A 16,973-nucleotide genomic window follows, 5' to 3' on the forward strand; every position below is an offset into this window, starting at 1 on the left:
TAAAATAAAATAAAAAAATAAATTTTTTAAATTGAAATTTTTTTTAAATTAATTTTTTTATGAATTTATAAAGTAAAATATAAATAAATTTTTAAAAAAATATTTGTTTTTTATTAATATTAATTTTTAGTTAATTTATATTTTTTATACATTTTCACGCTCACTTAATTTTTTTTTATAATTTTCTGAACGAGAACAAAAAACTATGTGCTTTATAGAGAAAACAACCTTCTCTTTCATTCTTCCTTTAAATGTCTCCCTTTTTGTTTTTTTGTAAAGCTGTAACGCACAGCTCTAAAATGCGTCTAAAAAGTTTTACTTGTTTGCACCTTTTTGAATGTCTCTAACAAAGAAAAAAAACAATAAAAGTAATAAATCAGGGACAACGCTTTTTACTTTAAAAACAAAAAACAAGAAAAATATAAAGCACGTGGGGACCAAAAATAGCAAAAAACAAAAAAAATAATAAAAAAAAGCAGAGAGGCACTAAAAAAACTTTCCCCTGAAAATTAAAACTTTTTTCATCTTTTTAATTGACTTCTCAACTATGACATGTGCTTTATGTGTAAAAAAAAAATAAGAAAGGCACCAAAGAGTGCCAATTTGTTTGTTTTTCTACTTGGAGAAAAAAGTACAATGACACGAAATGACGAAAAGTTCAAAGAGAAACAAGAGTTGTTCCAATGTTATTGTGATAAAATACACAAAAAAATATGCTAAAAGCATTTTGATAATGATAAATTACGGAAAAATTCAGTATTTGGCAACCCGGTTAAAAAGTGAGGTTATGTAAATCACGCGGTTTGGATCACGTTGATCGATCGGTCCATTGTTTTTTTCTTTCTTGTTTTATTTATTGATATCATATATGATATATAATGTAATAAATGATTGATTGATTAAAAAAAAAAGAAATTTCTAAGCAATATGTGGGTTTAAAAAACTTTTTTAAAAAAATATAGCTTTTTCTCTTCAACTTTGTAATGTAGCAAAAAATAAATAATTTAAATAGCGAACGAATCGAATAATAATTAACATACAAAAAAACAGTAGGAAACTGAATAAATTCTATATTTTTGTTAAGAATGACGAATTAGCTCGAAAAGTTATATTTTTACAAAATAACTTAAAACATAAAAAAAATCTATAACTATTTTCTTCTACTTCTACTACTACTACTACTACAAAACTATCTATTCTACATAAAAAAACTACGGAATGAAAGTAAGGTTATAAAAAAAAATAATAAACTTTAGCACACAATATTTATTTAAATAAAAAAAATAATAATCATTAATTAATTATGATAGAAATAATAAAAAATATACTTTGTGATACTTAGAATTTCAAAATAAAAAAAATTATGAGTAGACTTTAAATAAATAAAAATAATACAAAAAGTAGATTTAACATTATGTAGAAAGAAAATTGTAAAAAAAATCATAAATTACTTAAAAATGATGAGAAAATGTATTTTGAGTGCATTTTTTCCAAGCATGGAAAAAAATTCAAAGTGAAACGAAGGCAATCTGTACCTATACTACATATTTTAAACTACAAAGAAAGTAAACATTTTAAAACTTTAGATACCTTAAATACAACTCACAGTCTTCTCTCTAAAAAAAATATTTAAAAAAATGTGAAAAAAGAGATTTCCAATAAAAATAATTAAAACTAAACTTTTAGTCTTCAGGATTTCCTCAAATATTTTAACATTATTAAAAATGTATAAAAAAAGTTCAATTAAAATACACGAGGAATTCTTTTAAAAAATATATAAAAAAAAAGTTATATTAAATATTATAAATTGCTGATCCTTGAAAAAAAAATTAAAAATTATTTAAAAATATATATTATCAAAAAATATATATAATCCTATATGAAAAAAAAAATATTTTAAAATTTTTGAAATTAGAAGTGAATACGTTGAACGAAACTCATCCCCGAAAATGCTTGCAAACATAACTTAACACACCGACCGATTTATCACCTGAAATATTTTAAAAATATACATTAAAAAATAAATAAATAAAAATTAAAAAAAAAATAAGAAAAGGCGTCCGAAGAAAGAAAAGATACTTAACAATAAAAACTATTTAAAACAAAAATAATCAACATTATTATAAAATTTTTGTTTTTACAAGAAAAGAACAATTAATAGCTTAATTAAATAAAAAATATTATTATCATTAAATACAAAACAAAAAACACAAAAAAATAATAAATAAAATATTGATCATTAAAATAATAAATTGTGATGCAAATAAAGGATAAGTTAAAAGATAATAAAAAGTTTTTTTTTTGGAATTTATTTATATTAAGTCGAAAAATGGTAAGTTTTTAGTTTAAATTTACTTTTCTTTCTCAATTTTAATTTTTTTTACTGCATTTCCAAATCTTGCTACAAATGAATAAAAATTTGTCAGAGGGCTCTAATTTATCATTTTTAATCATTTTATAACTCAAAACTGCCAAAAAATAGAAACTGAAAAAAAAAATTTTCTTTGACATAGTTTTGTTTTGAAAACTAAATCAAGAGAAAAAAAACTGTGTAATTTTTGTCAAATCTTGCTCCAAATGGATAAAAATTTGTCAGAGGGCTCTAATATCATTTTTTCATTTTATAACTGCCAAAAAATTGAAACTGAAAAAAAAAATTTTCTTTGACATAGTTTTGTTATCAAGAGAAAAACTGTGTCAAAAACTATGTCAAAAACTGTGTCAAGGCAATTTTTGTCAAATCTTGCTCCAAATGGATAAAAATTTGTCAGAGGGCTCTAATTTATCATTTTTAATCATTTTATAACTCAAAACTGCAAAAAAATTGAAACTGAAAAAAAAATTTGAAAACTAAATCAAGAGAAACATTTTATAACTCAAAACTGCAAAAAAATTGAAACTGAAAAAAAAAAAATTTTCTTTGAAAGTTTTGATTTGAAACTAAATCAAGAGAAAAACTATCTTGCTCCAAATGGATAAAAATTTGTCAGAGGGCTCTAATTTATCATTTTTAATCATTTTATAACTCAAAACTGCAAAAAAATTGAAACTGAAAAAAAAAAACTAGCTTTGTCAAAAACTGTGTCAAAGCAATTTTTGTCAAATCTTGCTCCAAATGGATAAAAATTTGTCAGAGGGCTCTAATTTATCATTTTTAATCATTTTATAACTCAAAACTGCAAAAAAATTGAAACTGAAAAAAAAATTTTCTTTGACATAGTTTTGATTTGAAAACTAAATCAAGAGCAAAACTGTGTCAAAAACTGTGTCAAAAACTGTGTCAAATCTTGCTCCAAATGGATAAAAATTTGTCAGAGGGCTCTAATTTATCATTTTTAATCATTTTATAACTCAAAACTGCAAAAAAATTGAAACTGAAAAAAAAAATTTTCTTTGACATAGTTTTGTTTTAAAAACTAAATCAAGAGCAAAAAAACTGTGTCAAAAACTGTGTCAAGGCAATTTTTGTCAAATCTTGCTCCAAATGGATAAAAATTTGTCAGAGGGCTCTAATTTATCATTTTTAATCATTTTATAACTCAAAACTGCAAAAAAATTGAAACTGAAAAAAAAATTTTTCTTTGACATAGTTTTGATTTGAAAACTAAATCAAGAGAAAAACTGTGTCAAAAACTGTGTCAAAAACTGTGTCAAGGCAATTTTTGTCAAATCTTGCTCCAAATGGATAAAAATTTGTCAGAGGGCTCTAATTTATCATTTTTTAATCATTTTATAACTCAAAACTGCAAAAAAATTGAAACTGAAAAAAAAAAATTTTCTTTGACATAGTTTTGATTTGAAAACTAAATCAAGAGAAAAACTATGTCAAAAACTGTGTCAAAAACTGTGTCAAGGCAATTTTTGTCAAATCTTGCTCCAAATGGATAAAAATTTGTCAGAGGGCTCTAATTTATCATTTTTAATCATTTTATAACTCAAAACTGCAAAAAAATTGAAACTGAAAAAAAAAATTTTCTTTGACATAGTTTTGATTTGAAAACTAAATCAAGAGAAAACTATGTCAAAAACTGTGTCAAAGCAATTTTTGTCAAATCTTGCTCCAAATGGATAAAAATTTATCAGAGGGCTCTAATTTATCATTTTTAAACATTTTATAACTCAAAACTGCCAAAAAATTGAAACTGAAAAAAAAATTTTCTTTTGACATAGTTTTGATTTGAAAACTAAATCAAGAGAAAAACTATGTCAAAAACTGTGTCAAAAACTGTGTCAAGGCAATTTTTGTCAAATCTTGCTCCAAATGGATAAAAATTTGTCAGAGGGCTCTAATTTATCATTTTTAATCATTTTATAACTCAAATCTGCCAAAAAATTGAAACTGAAAAAAAAAATTTTATTCAAAACTGTAAAAATTTGGTTAAAATTATATAATTTTTTTTTTTATGGAAATATAAAATTTATTTAATTTTTATTCTTTATGTTAGTACGCTTGAGACTCTAATTATTGCCATAAATGCTTAAAAAAATTGTTAACAATTATAAAAATCTAGTTTTATCTATTAAATTTATCTACAAACGACGACGAATTAATTAATACGACACTTTAGGAATATCATTAGTTGCCTTTTTCAGGAAGACTTTTAAATTTTTTTTTAAATTTTTTTAAATTTTTTCTACAATTCCGTATGTTGAAACACTTTTTTCTCTACCTCAGCTGCAATTTTCTCGACTTTGCGTGTTTGTTTCTTGATAGTTTCCTCCAAATGGTTCAGCTGATCTACTTTATCGCCGGATTTGGCAACTTTTTGTTTTTCTTGTACGAGTGCATGTTCAGCGTGCATATGTCTCAATTTCAAAAGTCTCGATTCGTAATGCAACAATTCAATTTTCAACGATGCGAGTTCGTCAGCAGTAAAATTACTTGCCAATGCCACGCGCCATAATCCTTGAATTTTGGGTTCGACGAAATCTTCGCTGTTGGGTCCTTTGCTGGCGACACGTTCTAAACGATCGTAACCGTCCTTTAATTCGCGATGTTTCTCCCGTAATTGGTTGACTTTGTGCGAATGATCTTTCTTCGGGGTTTTTTCAATTTCATTTGTTTCGAGATTAAAGTTGATTTCGTTGAATGTTTCGTGCTCGTCGTCGTTCACCATGTTTTCGGGATGCGGGTCTGAAGCTGCTGGCGGATGTCCGTCGCCAACTTTATCCAAAAGTTCGTAATATAAATCGATTTTTTGCTGATGATGTTCGAATTCTTCCTTCAAAGCGGCCAATTCTTGCGGCGAAAATCCCGAAACTTCCGCTTTTTCCCATAATTTGTTCAGTTTTTTGTCTTTGAACAAACTTTTGTTCTTGTATTTGTCGTCAACGGGTCCCGAAAAGGCTTTGTGATGCTTTACCTTTTCGGGATCTTGCGTTTCGTCGAAATGTTCGAGCAAATCGTAAGTCGACATGATGCCAACTAACTTTTTCCTTAATTCTGCTTCCTTTAATCCGTCTTTGTCTTTGTGTTGCGAGTTTAATTGTTTCCAAGCGAGCTCTTCTTTGTCCTGAATCTTTAATTCGGTGAAGAGAGATCGCAATTTTGGCTCCGTTAAACGCTAGAAATTGAAGAAATTAACAATTTTTGAGACAATTCGAGAAATTAAAGACTTACATGTTGCGCTTTTGACCAAACAAGATTCAATTTTGCCATTCGGAAGGGAGTTCGAAGAGTTCTGAAGTTTGGTTCTTCAATATCTCGCACGAATTTGTCGTCTCTCTCCTCAGAAGAGTCCCGTTTATTGGCATCTTTGGAATATTTCTTGTGCGGTTTGTCCCCGATTGTGCTCGAGATGCAAAAAAGCATCAAAATTACGAATAAAAAGGGCTTCATTTTCGGCAAAATCAGCAAATTTTTGATTCGAGAAATAAAAAACAAAATAAATGTCAAATTTAGGAAGATACAACTATCAAAAATGTTTTCGATTTCAATTTTTATAAATAAATATATTTTTTTTTTTTTAATTTTTAATGTTAATGTTAATGTTAATGTTAATTTTTATTTTTCTTTTTATTTTTATTTTTATTTTTATTTTTATTTTTATTTTTATTTTTATTTTTATTTTTATTTTTATTTTTATTTTTATTTTTATTTTTATTTCAATTTTTATTTTTATTTTTATTTTTAATTTTATTTTTATTTTTATTTTTATTTTTATTTTTATTTTTACTTTTATTTTTATTTTCATTTTTATTTATTTTTATTTTAATTTTAATTTTAAAATTTAAAAAAATAATTACTTAAATTTAAATTAAATTTTCAATTTTTTTTTAAATTACTTGAAAAATTATAAAAATAGACCAAAAGCTGTCATTTTTTATGAAAAAAAGTTAAAAAAAAAATTTGGAGCGGCCTAAAAGCAAAAGTAAAAATTCAATGCTTTCAGTCACAAAAAAAGTTTTTCAACCCTGATTTTTTGGGATGAGAAACTTGTGTCTATCGAACGAAGCTACTCATTCGACGGTTAATGGAGAAAAAAGCAACAAAGAAAAATCTCATCAAAATCTCATTAAAAACTAACAAAAAAGTACAAATTCACCTAAAAATTGCTCAAAACTTGTTACAAAAATCCGTCCTTTGTTAAGTTTTAATTTTATTTTCTTTGTTACGATGAGTGATTTGCTCAATTTCAACGATTCCTCGCCCTCGGAGTCAATAATTCAACAAAATATCAATTCCTCGCCCCGCAAAAGTCTCGATAACAACCCATTTGATCGTGTTTGCAAGCAAGTCGAGAACTTTTCCGCCGATCCCTTCGAATTTGTGGCAGCTCAAAGCAAGAATTTCAAACCTGTGATTTCGTGCATTCGTACGGGAAACCTTTTGGGACTCGGCGACGAGAGTTTCGACAAGGAGAATAACAATAATGAGGGAAATATTTCGCCCGCAAAGAGTGCCGAGGTAATTTTTGATGATTTTTTAACAAAATTTTAGATTTTTAATAATATTTTTTTTTAGAAGAAAATTTCTCGTCGCTCAACTACAGATTCGGGCAAAAAACGCGACAGTTTGTTGAAATTGAGCATCGTAAATGCATCAAAGTCGGCTTTGACACACAACGATGTCGTCGCGGAGAATCAAATTGGCGAAAAGTGGATGAACATGGATATGCCGGATGACTCCTTCAACGATCTGATGAAGCAAGAATGTGTTCTCGTGGATGCTGTCGACTCGGATATGTCCCTGAATGACTTTGAAAGTGAACTTAACATTCCAATGTTGAAGGAATTGGCGTCGAAAAAGGACGAAGAGACATCCGAAACGTCAAAAAGTGACGAAAAATCGCCCGTAAATGAGACTCACACGAGTATCATTGATCGAGCGATCGCCAAATTGAACGAAATTAAGCTCGCAAAGTCCCGTCAAACGAATTTGGATGACACAATGACAAAATTAAAGGAGATGGTATCAAAAGTTGACACAAATGGCAATGGAGAGGCGTCTCAATTGGTCGAACAGTTGTGTGCGGCCCTCAACAAATCAGGAAATAGCAATAAAAATACTCTTGAACCGCCTCCCGTGATGGTTCGACAAGGCACATTCGACATTGACAAGGAAGAAAATGACGAATCGACTGAAATGCCTCTCGCGGGAAGTGATTCGCCGCAGCTACAAAGCGTAATTGACAAATTGAGTGAAGTTTTGGGCAACGTGAATGTCATTCAGAGTCCCGACAATCCTCAAGCGGCAAATCCTGTCGTTGTTGTTGTCGTAAATAATCCCGATGTCGGATACGGAGGCATGTCAGATACAGTAACTCTCGCTCAGCATCACAATTTTAACACGCCACAGCCTAAAATGCGCACGAGACGAAGTCAAAGCTTCAGTAGCGCTTGTCGCCCGAATACCGTCGCTCCGAGTGCAATGCGACGAGAGTCAATTGCTGTCGCGACGCCTCAGAGAAACAACATTAACGTCACAAGACGAAGTTTTTCCTTCAATTCTCCAGCTGCGGCGAAACCAGTTGTTGCGAAACGAACGTCAATTGTTCCCTCGACTACTTTTAATCAAAAAAGTGCCTTAACTACGATGAAAAAACCCGCCGTTCCCCCATCTACGGCTCCAAATCGCATGAGTTTCATGGATAAATTGAAGCCCAAAATTGGAATTCAACAAAAAAAGCCGACAACGATCACAACGAGAAACGGTCCGATGAAAGTCGTGTACAATCCGCGTGATAAATCGCCCAATTCTTCGGTTAATTCGACAATCAAATCCTTATCGAGTACGTTAAATCGCTCCGTTCAACCTCCGATTGCGCAATCGACGCCCATGTCTCGTTTCGCGACACCGCAAAAACCTTCGCGATTGTCCATCGTTACGCCAAATCGCCCAACGACAGCAGCTTCGACCTTAACTGTCCCCAAAAACCCGGCGGGAACGAATATTCGACGTCGCAGTTCATTCAACGACAAGGAAAAGCCCGTTTTGAATGCGAAACCGAAATTAACTGTAACTCGCCCAAGTACGGGAGGGCTTTTAACACAGCGAAAGTTTCCTTCGGGAGTGTCAACAGCCTCTTCGGCGACAGGAACGACGAGAACAAGCACATCACGGGCTCCAATGACACTGAAAATGAGAAAATAAACGAAGAAAATGATGACAAGTACTTATTAGCTTTTGACGAAATGGAGTTTGACTGCCATATTTTTACAGGATGCCGCTTCTAGCCATAAAAAATAAATGTTTTTAATTAAAATTATTAAAATTTGTGTCTTGATTTGCATTTTTTGTTATACAAGTTGAAGAAATTTTGAAAATTTTTGGAAGAAAAGTCATTCGAATAGTTACAAACGAACTAAAAAGCATAAAATAAGCCTTTTTTATAAGGAAATTTTTTAAAATAATATTTAAAGTTTGATTAAAATTTTAATTTTCAACTTAAATTTAAAAAAAAATGTGAAAATGAAAATTTTTATAAAATCATAATTTTTTAAAAAATTTCTTTCATTAAGCCTTTTTGATTTTTTATTGATTTTCGTTATAATTCTTCATTTTCGATTCGAAACTTTAGCAATGTAAATTTTTACAAATTAAAAAATATTTTATAAGATCAGAAATAATTTTAAATTTGACATAAAAACGAACTAAAAAGTATAAAATAAGCCTTTTTTGAAGGAAATTTTTAAAAATATTATTTAAAAAAATTGTAAAAATGAATTTTTTTTTACAAAAATCACAATTTAAAAAAAATCCATTAAAGTCTTGTTTTATACATTTTAGTTCGTTTTTGTGTCAAATTTAAATTTTTTTCTGATCTTATGAAATATTTTTTAATTTGCAAAAATTTGCATTGTTAAAATTTCGAAACCAAATGAAGAATTATCACGAAAATCAATGAAAAACGAACTAAAAAGTGTATAACAAGTCCTTTAAAGAAAAATTTTATAAAAAAAAAACATTTGAAATTCCAAAATAATTTAAAATTTCATTAAAAATTCAAGATTTTTAAACTAATTTTGTAAAAAAAATAATTTTTAGAATTTTAATTCACATTTTATATCCTTAAAATATTAATTTTTTAAGAAAATTCTTTAAAAAAAAATTTTTTATACTTTTTAGTTCGATTTTTTTTGTAAACTTAATTTTCAATAACAACTTTTACATTTTTCTTAAGTTTTTTTTTATTTTAATATTCAAAGTTACAAAAAAAATATTTTTAGAATCCACGAATCATGTGAGCAACTTGCCAATTTTGATCGACAGCCATCTCAGTGTTCACATTTACGCCTTCCGCAGTGCAAATAGCCTGTGAGAATTTCGGAAAAGCGACACAATCCCGATAATAAAGGACTTCCATGCACTTTTTAACAACTTCCTCTGCTTTTGCTTGCGTTATATTCGCATTTGGTTGCTCGACAACTTCACGGAACAACGGAATAGAAAGATGATTGCCGAATCCTGTCCCAATGCAGTTGCTCGTGTACGCTTTTCCGCGAACATTTACGTGTCCCAAAAAGGGTTCGTTACTTTCCATGCCGCCGACAATGACATCAAGCCACAATGGTTGCATTTTGCAACGACGATTGTAAAAAACGCGAGTTAAATACGTGAAAAGTGACTTCGGCTTCAGTTTGTTGTTGTCCCCGTAACTCTCGTCATTGATGATGAGTTGATCGATGTGTCGTTTAATGAATTGGAAGTCAGCGTAATCGCCTCCGACTCCGATGATGCATTGATCGTTGATTTTGAAGACACGATCGACATTTTGGAAACGAGCCATTTTTCCGTAGGAGACTAAACGATCTGCCGCGATGATGACTCCGTTGTTGTATTTGATGCCGATTACCGAAGTTCCCGTTGTAATCATTCCGCCGTCATGTTTGCGTTCAGGTTCTGCGTGCGGCGTAACAGTTTGACCCGGAAATTGATAAAATTGCCCCGGCGCAGGCCCGTTAGACCAAAATGGACCTCCAACTGATTGAAAATTTGCCATAATTGCAGAGATTTTTAGCGAAAAAGTCTTGAATGATTCGGTTTTAAAAACTGCTGGCTCATCTGACGTTTGACGTTTAATGACATTTCATTAGGCCGATACAACTAATGTTTTTAATTTCATTCTTTTTAACAAATTTTGAAAAAAATAAAATTTACGAATTTTCACATTTTTCAATTTTTGATCAATTTCAAGCTTAAAAATTATCAAATGGGCTTTCAAAATAAAAATTACGTATTTTTACGTATTTTTTACGTAATTTTTACGTATTTTTTATTTTTCAAATTTTAAGCTTATGAACCTTCAGAAAGGCATCCAAAGCACTTTTGTATGATTTTTGATCAATTTCAAGCTTAAGAATCATCAAATGGGCTTTCAAAATGAAAATTACGTATTTTTTACGTATTTTTTATTTTTCAAATTTTAAGCTTATGAACCTTCAGAAAGACATTCAAAGCACTTTTGTATGATTTTTGATCAATTTCAAGCTTAAAAATTATCAAATGGGCTTTCAAAATGAAAATTACGTATTTTTTACGTATTTTTTATTTTTCAATTTTTAAGCTTATGAACCTTCAGAAAGACTTTCAAAGCAAATTTCTGTAAAAAGTAAAAGTCGAAATTTTTTTTAACCCTGCACTTGACACTTGACAGCTCCGTTCGATTGTCAAACGTGTTCGAATCAAAAATCGGTCTTTTGACACGACTCGCCGTAAAATCATCGAACTTTTCCCATTTTTCAAATTTTTTATAGGAAAAAATCCTTGACTTGAGTGAAAAAAGATGCCGGTCATTGGCGTAAAACGAGACGAGCTCTTCAAGGCACTCGGCAAGACTTACAGTAAGTAAAAATCGATTTAATTTCTTATCTCCATGGTTTTGCTGACGCAATTTTTCTTCAATTTCCAGCTGAACAAGAGTTTGAAAAGTTCTGTTTTGACTTTGGCATCGAATTGGATGATGTGACATCGGAACGACAAATGTTGAGTAAAGAACAAGGAGATTCAGCTGCTTTGAAAGATGCTTCCGACGAGGTTATTTACAGAATTGAGCTGCCAGCGAATCGTTCGGATCTTTTAAGTTTAGAGGGACTCGCATCTGCCTTGCTTGTCTTTCAAGGAAAAGAACAACCGCCAACTTTCAAAGCGATTCCTGCCAAAAATGGAAAAAATGAAAAACTCACAGTCAAAGCAGCTACATCGCAAATTCGTCCCTTTGTTGTTGCGGCAATTTTACGCGATATTACCTTCACGAAGGAATCGTACGAGCGCTTTATCGACTTGCAAGACAAATTACATCAAAATATTTGTCGAAAACGGGCTTTGGTAGCGATTGGAACGCATGATCTTGACACAATTAAAGGTCCTTTTGTCTATGACGCGAAACCTCCGACGGAAATAAAGTTCAAACCGTTGAATCAAGAGAAAGAATACACCGCAGCGGAGTTAATGGAGCTCTATAGCACTCATGCACAGCTAAAAGCTTACTTACCCATCATCAAAGATTCGCCCGTTTATCCCGTAATTTACGACGCAAACGGAGTTGTGCTCTCGTTGCCTCCAATTATCAACGGAGATCATTCAAAAATCACGCTGAACACGAAAAATGTCTTTATTGAGTGCACAGCGACGGATTTGACACGCGCGAAATGCGTTTTAGACACAGTTGTTGCTCTTTTTTCGTCGCATTGCAAGGAAAAATTTGTCGCGGAGATTGTCGAAGTTGTTTCTGCCGATGGAAAAGTGACAAAATATCCCGAACTCGCGTACAGAACGGAAACAATAACAGCAAAACAAGCAAATGAGTACATTGGTATCGATGAAAAACCCGAAAAAATCGTCGAATACTTGAACAAACTCTATTTGAAGTCGAAATTGAAGCCAAATGGCGTCATTGATGTCGAAGTTGGACCCACACGACACGATATCTTGCATGCTTGCGATATTTTTGAAGATATTGCCATTGCTTACGGGTATAATAACATCCCAAAACGACCTCCAGGTAAAAAAAAAAATTTTTTTTATTTTTTTAAAATTTGAAAATTTTTCAAAAAAATTAAAAAAATTCCAATAAATTAAAAATTTCAATATCAAAAAATTAAAAATTCTTCAAAAAATTAAAAATTTTTGAAAAAATTAAAAATTGTTCAAAAAATTAAAAAATTTTCCATTAAATTAAAAATTCAATTTTTAATTAAAATTAAAAATTCTTCAAAAAATTAAAAATTAAAAATTCTTCAAAAAATTAAAAATTTTTAAAAAAATTAAAAATTTTTTTTTTTTTAAATTTCAATTTTTAGGCATTTTTCAAGTAGCTCGTCAATATCCAATCAACAAACTTACCGACCAATTACGAGAAAACGTTGCTCAAGCAGGTTTCACCGAAGCTCTGACCTTCACATTGTGCTCTCGTGACGACATCGGTGCCAAATTGAATCACAAAATTGAGGAAATCGCAGCTGTTCACATTTCCAACCCAAAAACGCTCGAATTTCAAGTTTGTCGTACGACGTTGCTTCCGGGGCTGCTAAAAACGCTCGCAGCAAACAAAAATATCCCCTTGCCCGTGAAACTTTTCGAAATTTCCGATATTGTAGCGGCTGATGAGGAAAGAGAAACAGGCGCTTATAACGAACGGCGATTGTGTGCCGTGAATTGCGCGAAATCAGCAGGTTTTGAAGTCGTTCATGGATTGTTGGATCGTGTCATGCAATTGTTGCAAGTGCCTTGGACAAAAGATGGAACGGGATATTATTTGAAGGCGTTTGATGACCCGACGTATTTTCCCGGAAGATGTGCGAAAATCATGTTCAAGGGAGATTGTATCGGGGTAATTGGCGTTTTGCATCCCACAGTTTTGCATGCTTTTGAGCTGAAGACTCCGTGTGCTGCGATGGAAATTAATCTCGAACCGTTTGTGTAAAAAAAAAGTTTAAGGGAAAAAAATAAATTCTTACATGATTTCTTGATACACATTTAAAAAAAAAGTTTTCATCAATTTTAGTTCTAAAAATTTGAAAATTTAAAAAAAAAATTAGATTTTTCATTAAAAAATTTGATTTTGTTTTTTCAATTATTTTAGGTTTGCTGAATAATTTTTTTTTATTTGAAAAAAAATTAAAAAAATTGAAAATTTAAAAAAATTAATTAATATTCATCATTTCAAAAAAGTTTTCAATTTTTAGAACAAAATTTAAAACAATTTTAATTTTCGAACGAAAATTTAAGTTCAAAAGACTTATGACTTAAGTTTTTGTTAAAAATAAACTCTTTTTTTATAATTTTTAAAAAATTTTGTTTTTGAGATAAATTTTAGTGTAAAATGAATCTCAAGATTAAATCATTTCCTTTCAGTTATACATTTCTTTTTTTGTCTAAAAATATATTTTAAATTTTTTTCTAAAATGGAAAAAAATATTTTTTTTATTTTTTATTTATTTTTTTATTTTTTTTTTTTTTTTTTTTTTAAATTTTTAAAAAATTATTTTCTTTCTGAATATTTAAATTTTTAAGGTTTTCATTAAAAATAAGGTTTTTAAAATTTTTCAAAAAATTTTCGAACATGAGACTTTTTTTTTCTTCAACGTAAAATTTTCGTAAAAGTTTTGAAGGTTTTTATTGAAAATTCATTTTTTATAATATTCCATATAATTTTAGATCATACTTCTACTCACAGTTTGCAAAGATATTTTTTCAAAAATTTTTAATTTTTAATTTATTTTTTTTTTTAATTTTTTCGAGTTAAATTTTGTTCTATAAAGTAAAATTTTTGACTCGAAACTTGAATTTAAAAAATTTTTGAAATTAAAAAAAAATTTTGAAATAAAAAAAAAATTTTTTCATGAAAAATTGAAATTTTTTTAAAATTTGGAGGAAAAAAACTTTTTTTTTTTGCTTCAATTTAATTTAATTTTATTATTTGTCTTGTCAATAAATGTTAGATTCAAAAATCTATCTCTCTTAACTTAAGGAACCTGACCTATTGTATTAAATTTTTGTTTAAGTAAACATTTTTTGTTTTGTTTTGTGGTAATTTACAAGTTTGGTAAAAATTATTTCTCATTTTCATACAAAACTTAACCTAATTGGGGGAGGGCGGCGTGCAAGAAGAATTTACTTTTTGTCTCCTTTGCCCTTCTTCTTCGACAACTTCATTTTCTTCTTGGGATTCTCGTCGCCATTGTCTTCCGCATGAATCTCGTTCTCACTGTCTTCCTCGTCGTCGTCGGCAAATTCTTCCATATCGACCATTTGCTCTTCCTCGTCTTGTTGCAAATGTTGTCCCAAAATGTGCACGGGACCCTTGCCGTGTGTCAAGCGGAATGTCACGGGAGCATCGAAAAACTCCAGCTCGCCCAAATTCACTTGACGCTCTTCGCCAACTTTCAAAACGCAAACCGGAACTTTTACCATTTCCGACATCGACATCGTTTCAACTTCGACAACGCATTGCTCCGTGCCGGCATCGGGTCCCAAAAGAGCCCGTTTCAAGATGAGTTTGGAGGAAACTTCGCCCGCATGCTCGTCTTCGTCATCGGCAGTTTTGTGTCCGGTCCATTGATGTTCGGCTTTTTCGCCTTTCAATGTGAAACCTAAACCCGGGAGGGAAAAAAAGCAACATGTGAGACATGTGGATTTCATGTTTTCGGATTTTCGCAAAAATTCAAGGTAATTTGAGGAAATTTCATGAGATACGTACCATAGAAGAATTCATCGACCATTTTTGATGAGATTTTTGGGGGATTTCAAGGTAATTAATGCGGAAAATTAAGAAAAATAGCCGGAGCAAATAGTGTCACGCTGGTTTAAATTGAAGTTATCAATTTCATTCGTCTCAAAAGAAAATGATAAATTGCCTCATGCTAATTCTCATTTCCGGCGCTGAACCGGAAGTTGAACGCCCTCAACGGAAATCGACGACGAAGACGAGAACTAAAATTTTTATTGAATTAACGTGAAGGCGATTTACATTATGGCGTCATCCATTAATGGCATCCCTATATTCACGATTTAAAAAATTTTCCTTTTGAATTATTTAAAATATTTTTTGATGTATTTCAGACTTTTTTTTTCAAATTTTTTATAAAATTGAGTTTTTTTTTTCAAATTTTTCACGAGCTTTCATTGAAATTTGAACTGATACTAAAAATTTCCTTTTCAGTGAGGGGGGAGGGGTCAAAAAATGCCCTTTTTTGCCGACGCCATTAATGGATGACGCCTTATTTCGATCGATAACACTGTTTACATTTTTCAAATCTCCCGAAAATTGCTTCAAATCCTCTGTAATTCTATCAGGAGCTGCAATTTTCGTGTGACAGGACCAAAATTCAGCACAACTCACGAGCTGGAGCGGCAAAAATGGCTTAAATATTGCGGAGATTTGGCGAAATTGTGTGCGCATGACATCGGTTCGCATATACATTAGTTGCAAAAGAGTGTCGCGAGACGAAAGAGAAACAATGGAAGTTACCTTAGCAACAAACACCTAACAATACAAATACAAATCGACAAAAAAATCGGGAAAATTTTTGTAAAACAAACGCTCGCGCGAGTCATGAAGTCAGTGTTCAGTCTGAAATTTAAGACAATTGTTACGATAGTTTTATTTTATTTGATTCTTACGTGGTAGCGCGTTTCAGTTTTCGGTGTCCTGTCACTTCATTTCCTCAATTTTCGTCCCGTGTCCGTGTCTCTCTGTGTGTTTGTTGTAAATTACTCGTCGTAATAAATCCGAATCCGTGCAATTTTCGAAGGAAGCGACAACAAAGGAAAGCAGTAGGCGTGCAATTTGACATCAAAACTCGACAAAAGCGGAGAGAAAATGACAAAACCGTCAAAGTAACACAAAAAAAAAACAAGGTAAGGACCTTTTTAGCATTTGAAAAACCGAGTGATGGATGGTTCAGGTTCAGTGAACGCGAACGTTGCCATGACCAGATGATGCAGGGAGCGATAAATTATGAATAGAAAACTGACCAGGTGTATTCTGTTCTCGCTTGTCGTCATGCTTCACTGACATTTTTCAACTGTTGAAGGATTTTTTCTTCAAATTTCCTTCTTTCAACAAGTTTTTCAAGGAAATTTCGAGAAAAAATGACCTTTGAGAAAGAAATACGGAAGAAAAGTGATTGAAAATTAAGAATTTTAAAGAAATTATTGACAAAATTTGAACTTTTGAACAACCTGCAACCCTCTTGTCTATTTCTGGGTCCATTAACAAACGTTTTTTTTTTGTTTTTTTTATGGGCAATAACGTTTGTTTCCCATTCATGTAAATTATGGAAAGAGTGAGGTATGGAATTAAGAAGGATAATGCCGTTTTGTTCAGTTTTGGACTTGAAAGTGAATTTTTAATGAAATTTTTGAGTTTTTGAGCATTTATAAAGATTTTTTTTCTAAAACATGAGCTCTCAATGATTTTTTTTTAAATTTTTTAAAAGAAGAAGAGACAAAAAATTCATAATTTTTGAATTTGAAGTTACAAAAGTCTCAAAAAAAATGAATTTTAAGATTTTTTGATAAAATAATATTT

General features: G+C 30.6%; 5 protein-coding genes across 5 annotated transcripts; 2 read left to right on the forward strand and 3 right to left on the reverse strand.

Annotated features, from left to right (window-relative positions):
• Positions 1-4,437: 4,437 nt before the first annotated feature.
• LOC134834220 (alpha-2-macroglobulin receptor-associated protein) lies at positions 4,438-5,861 on the reverse strand. The gene is made up of 2 exons (XM_063848805.1): positions 5,621-5,861; positions 4,438-5,564 (listed from the first exon to the last, which is right to left on the reverse strand). The coding sequence occupies exons 1-2, from the start codon at positions 5,837-5,839 to the stop codon at positions 4,635-4,637; spliced, it is 1,149 nt and encodes a 382-aa protein (XP_063704875.1). The 5' UTR covers positions 5,840-5,861; the 3' UTR covers positions 4,438-4,634.
• Positions 5,862-6,479: 618 nt separating this feature from the next.
• On the forward strand, positions 6,480-8,699 carry LOC134834255 (uncharacterized). Its single transcript, XM_063848845.1, has 2 exons — positions 6,480-6,907; positions 6,965-8,699. Exons 1-2 carry the CDS (start codon positions 6,617-6,619, stop codon positions 8,591-8,593), a joined length of 1,920 nt encoding a protein of 639 aa, XP_063704915.1. The 5' UTR covers positions 6,480-6,616; the 3' UTR covers positions 8,594-8,699.
• An 852-nt stretch (positions 8,700-9,551) lies between these two features.
• Positions 9,552-10,517, reverse strand: LOC134833321 (proteasome subunit beta type-4). Its single transcript, XM_063847606.1, has one exon. The coding sequence runs from the start codon at positions 10,440-10,442 to the stop codon at positions 9,666-9,668; it is 777 nt and encodes a 258-aa protein (XP_063703676.1). The 5' UTR covers positions 10,443-10,517; the 3' UTR covers positions 9,552-9,665.
• Positions 10,518-11,117: 600 nt separating this feature from the next.
• On the forward strand, positions 11,118-13,377 carry LOC134834323 (phenylalanine--tRNA ligase beta subunit). Its single transcript, XM_063848946.1, has 3 exons — positions 11,118-11,283; positions 11,352-12,443; positions 12,742-13,377. The coding sequence occupies exons 1-3, from the start codon at positions 11,226-11,228 to the stop codon at positions 13,362-13,364; spliced, it is 1,773 nt and encodes a 590-aa protein (XP_063705016.1). The 5' UTR covers positions 11,118-11,225; the 3' UTR covers positions 13,365-13,377.
• A 937-nt stretch (positions 13,378-14,314) lies between these two features.
• LOC134833131 (nucleoplasmin-like protein) lies at positions 14,315-15,291 on the reverse strand. Its single transcript, XM_063847353.1, has 2 exons — positions 15,141-15,291; positions 14,315-15,033 (listed from the first exon to the last, which is right to left on the reverse strand). Exons 1-2 carry the CDS (start codon positions 15,160-15,162, stop codon positions 14,555-14,557), a joined length of 501 nt encoding a protein of 166 aa, XP_063703423.1. The 5' UTR covers positions 15,163-15,291; the 3' UTR covers positions 14,315-14,554.
• Positions 15,292-16,973: the final 1,682 nt, after the last annotated feature.

This window comes from Culicoides brevitarsis, chromosome 3 (assembly GCF_036172545.1).
Source record: "Culicoides brevitarsis isolate CSIRO-B50_1 chromosome 3, AGI_CSIRO_Cbre_v1, whole genome shotgun sequence".
In the NCBI taxonomy this organism is placed as follows: Eukaryota; Metazoa; Arthropoda; class Insecta; order Diptera; family Ceratopogonidae; genus Culicoides; species Culicoides brevitarsis.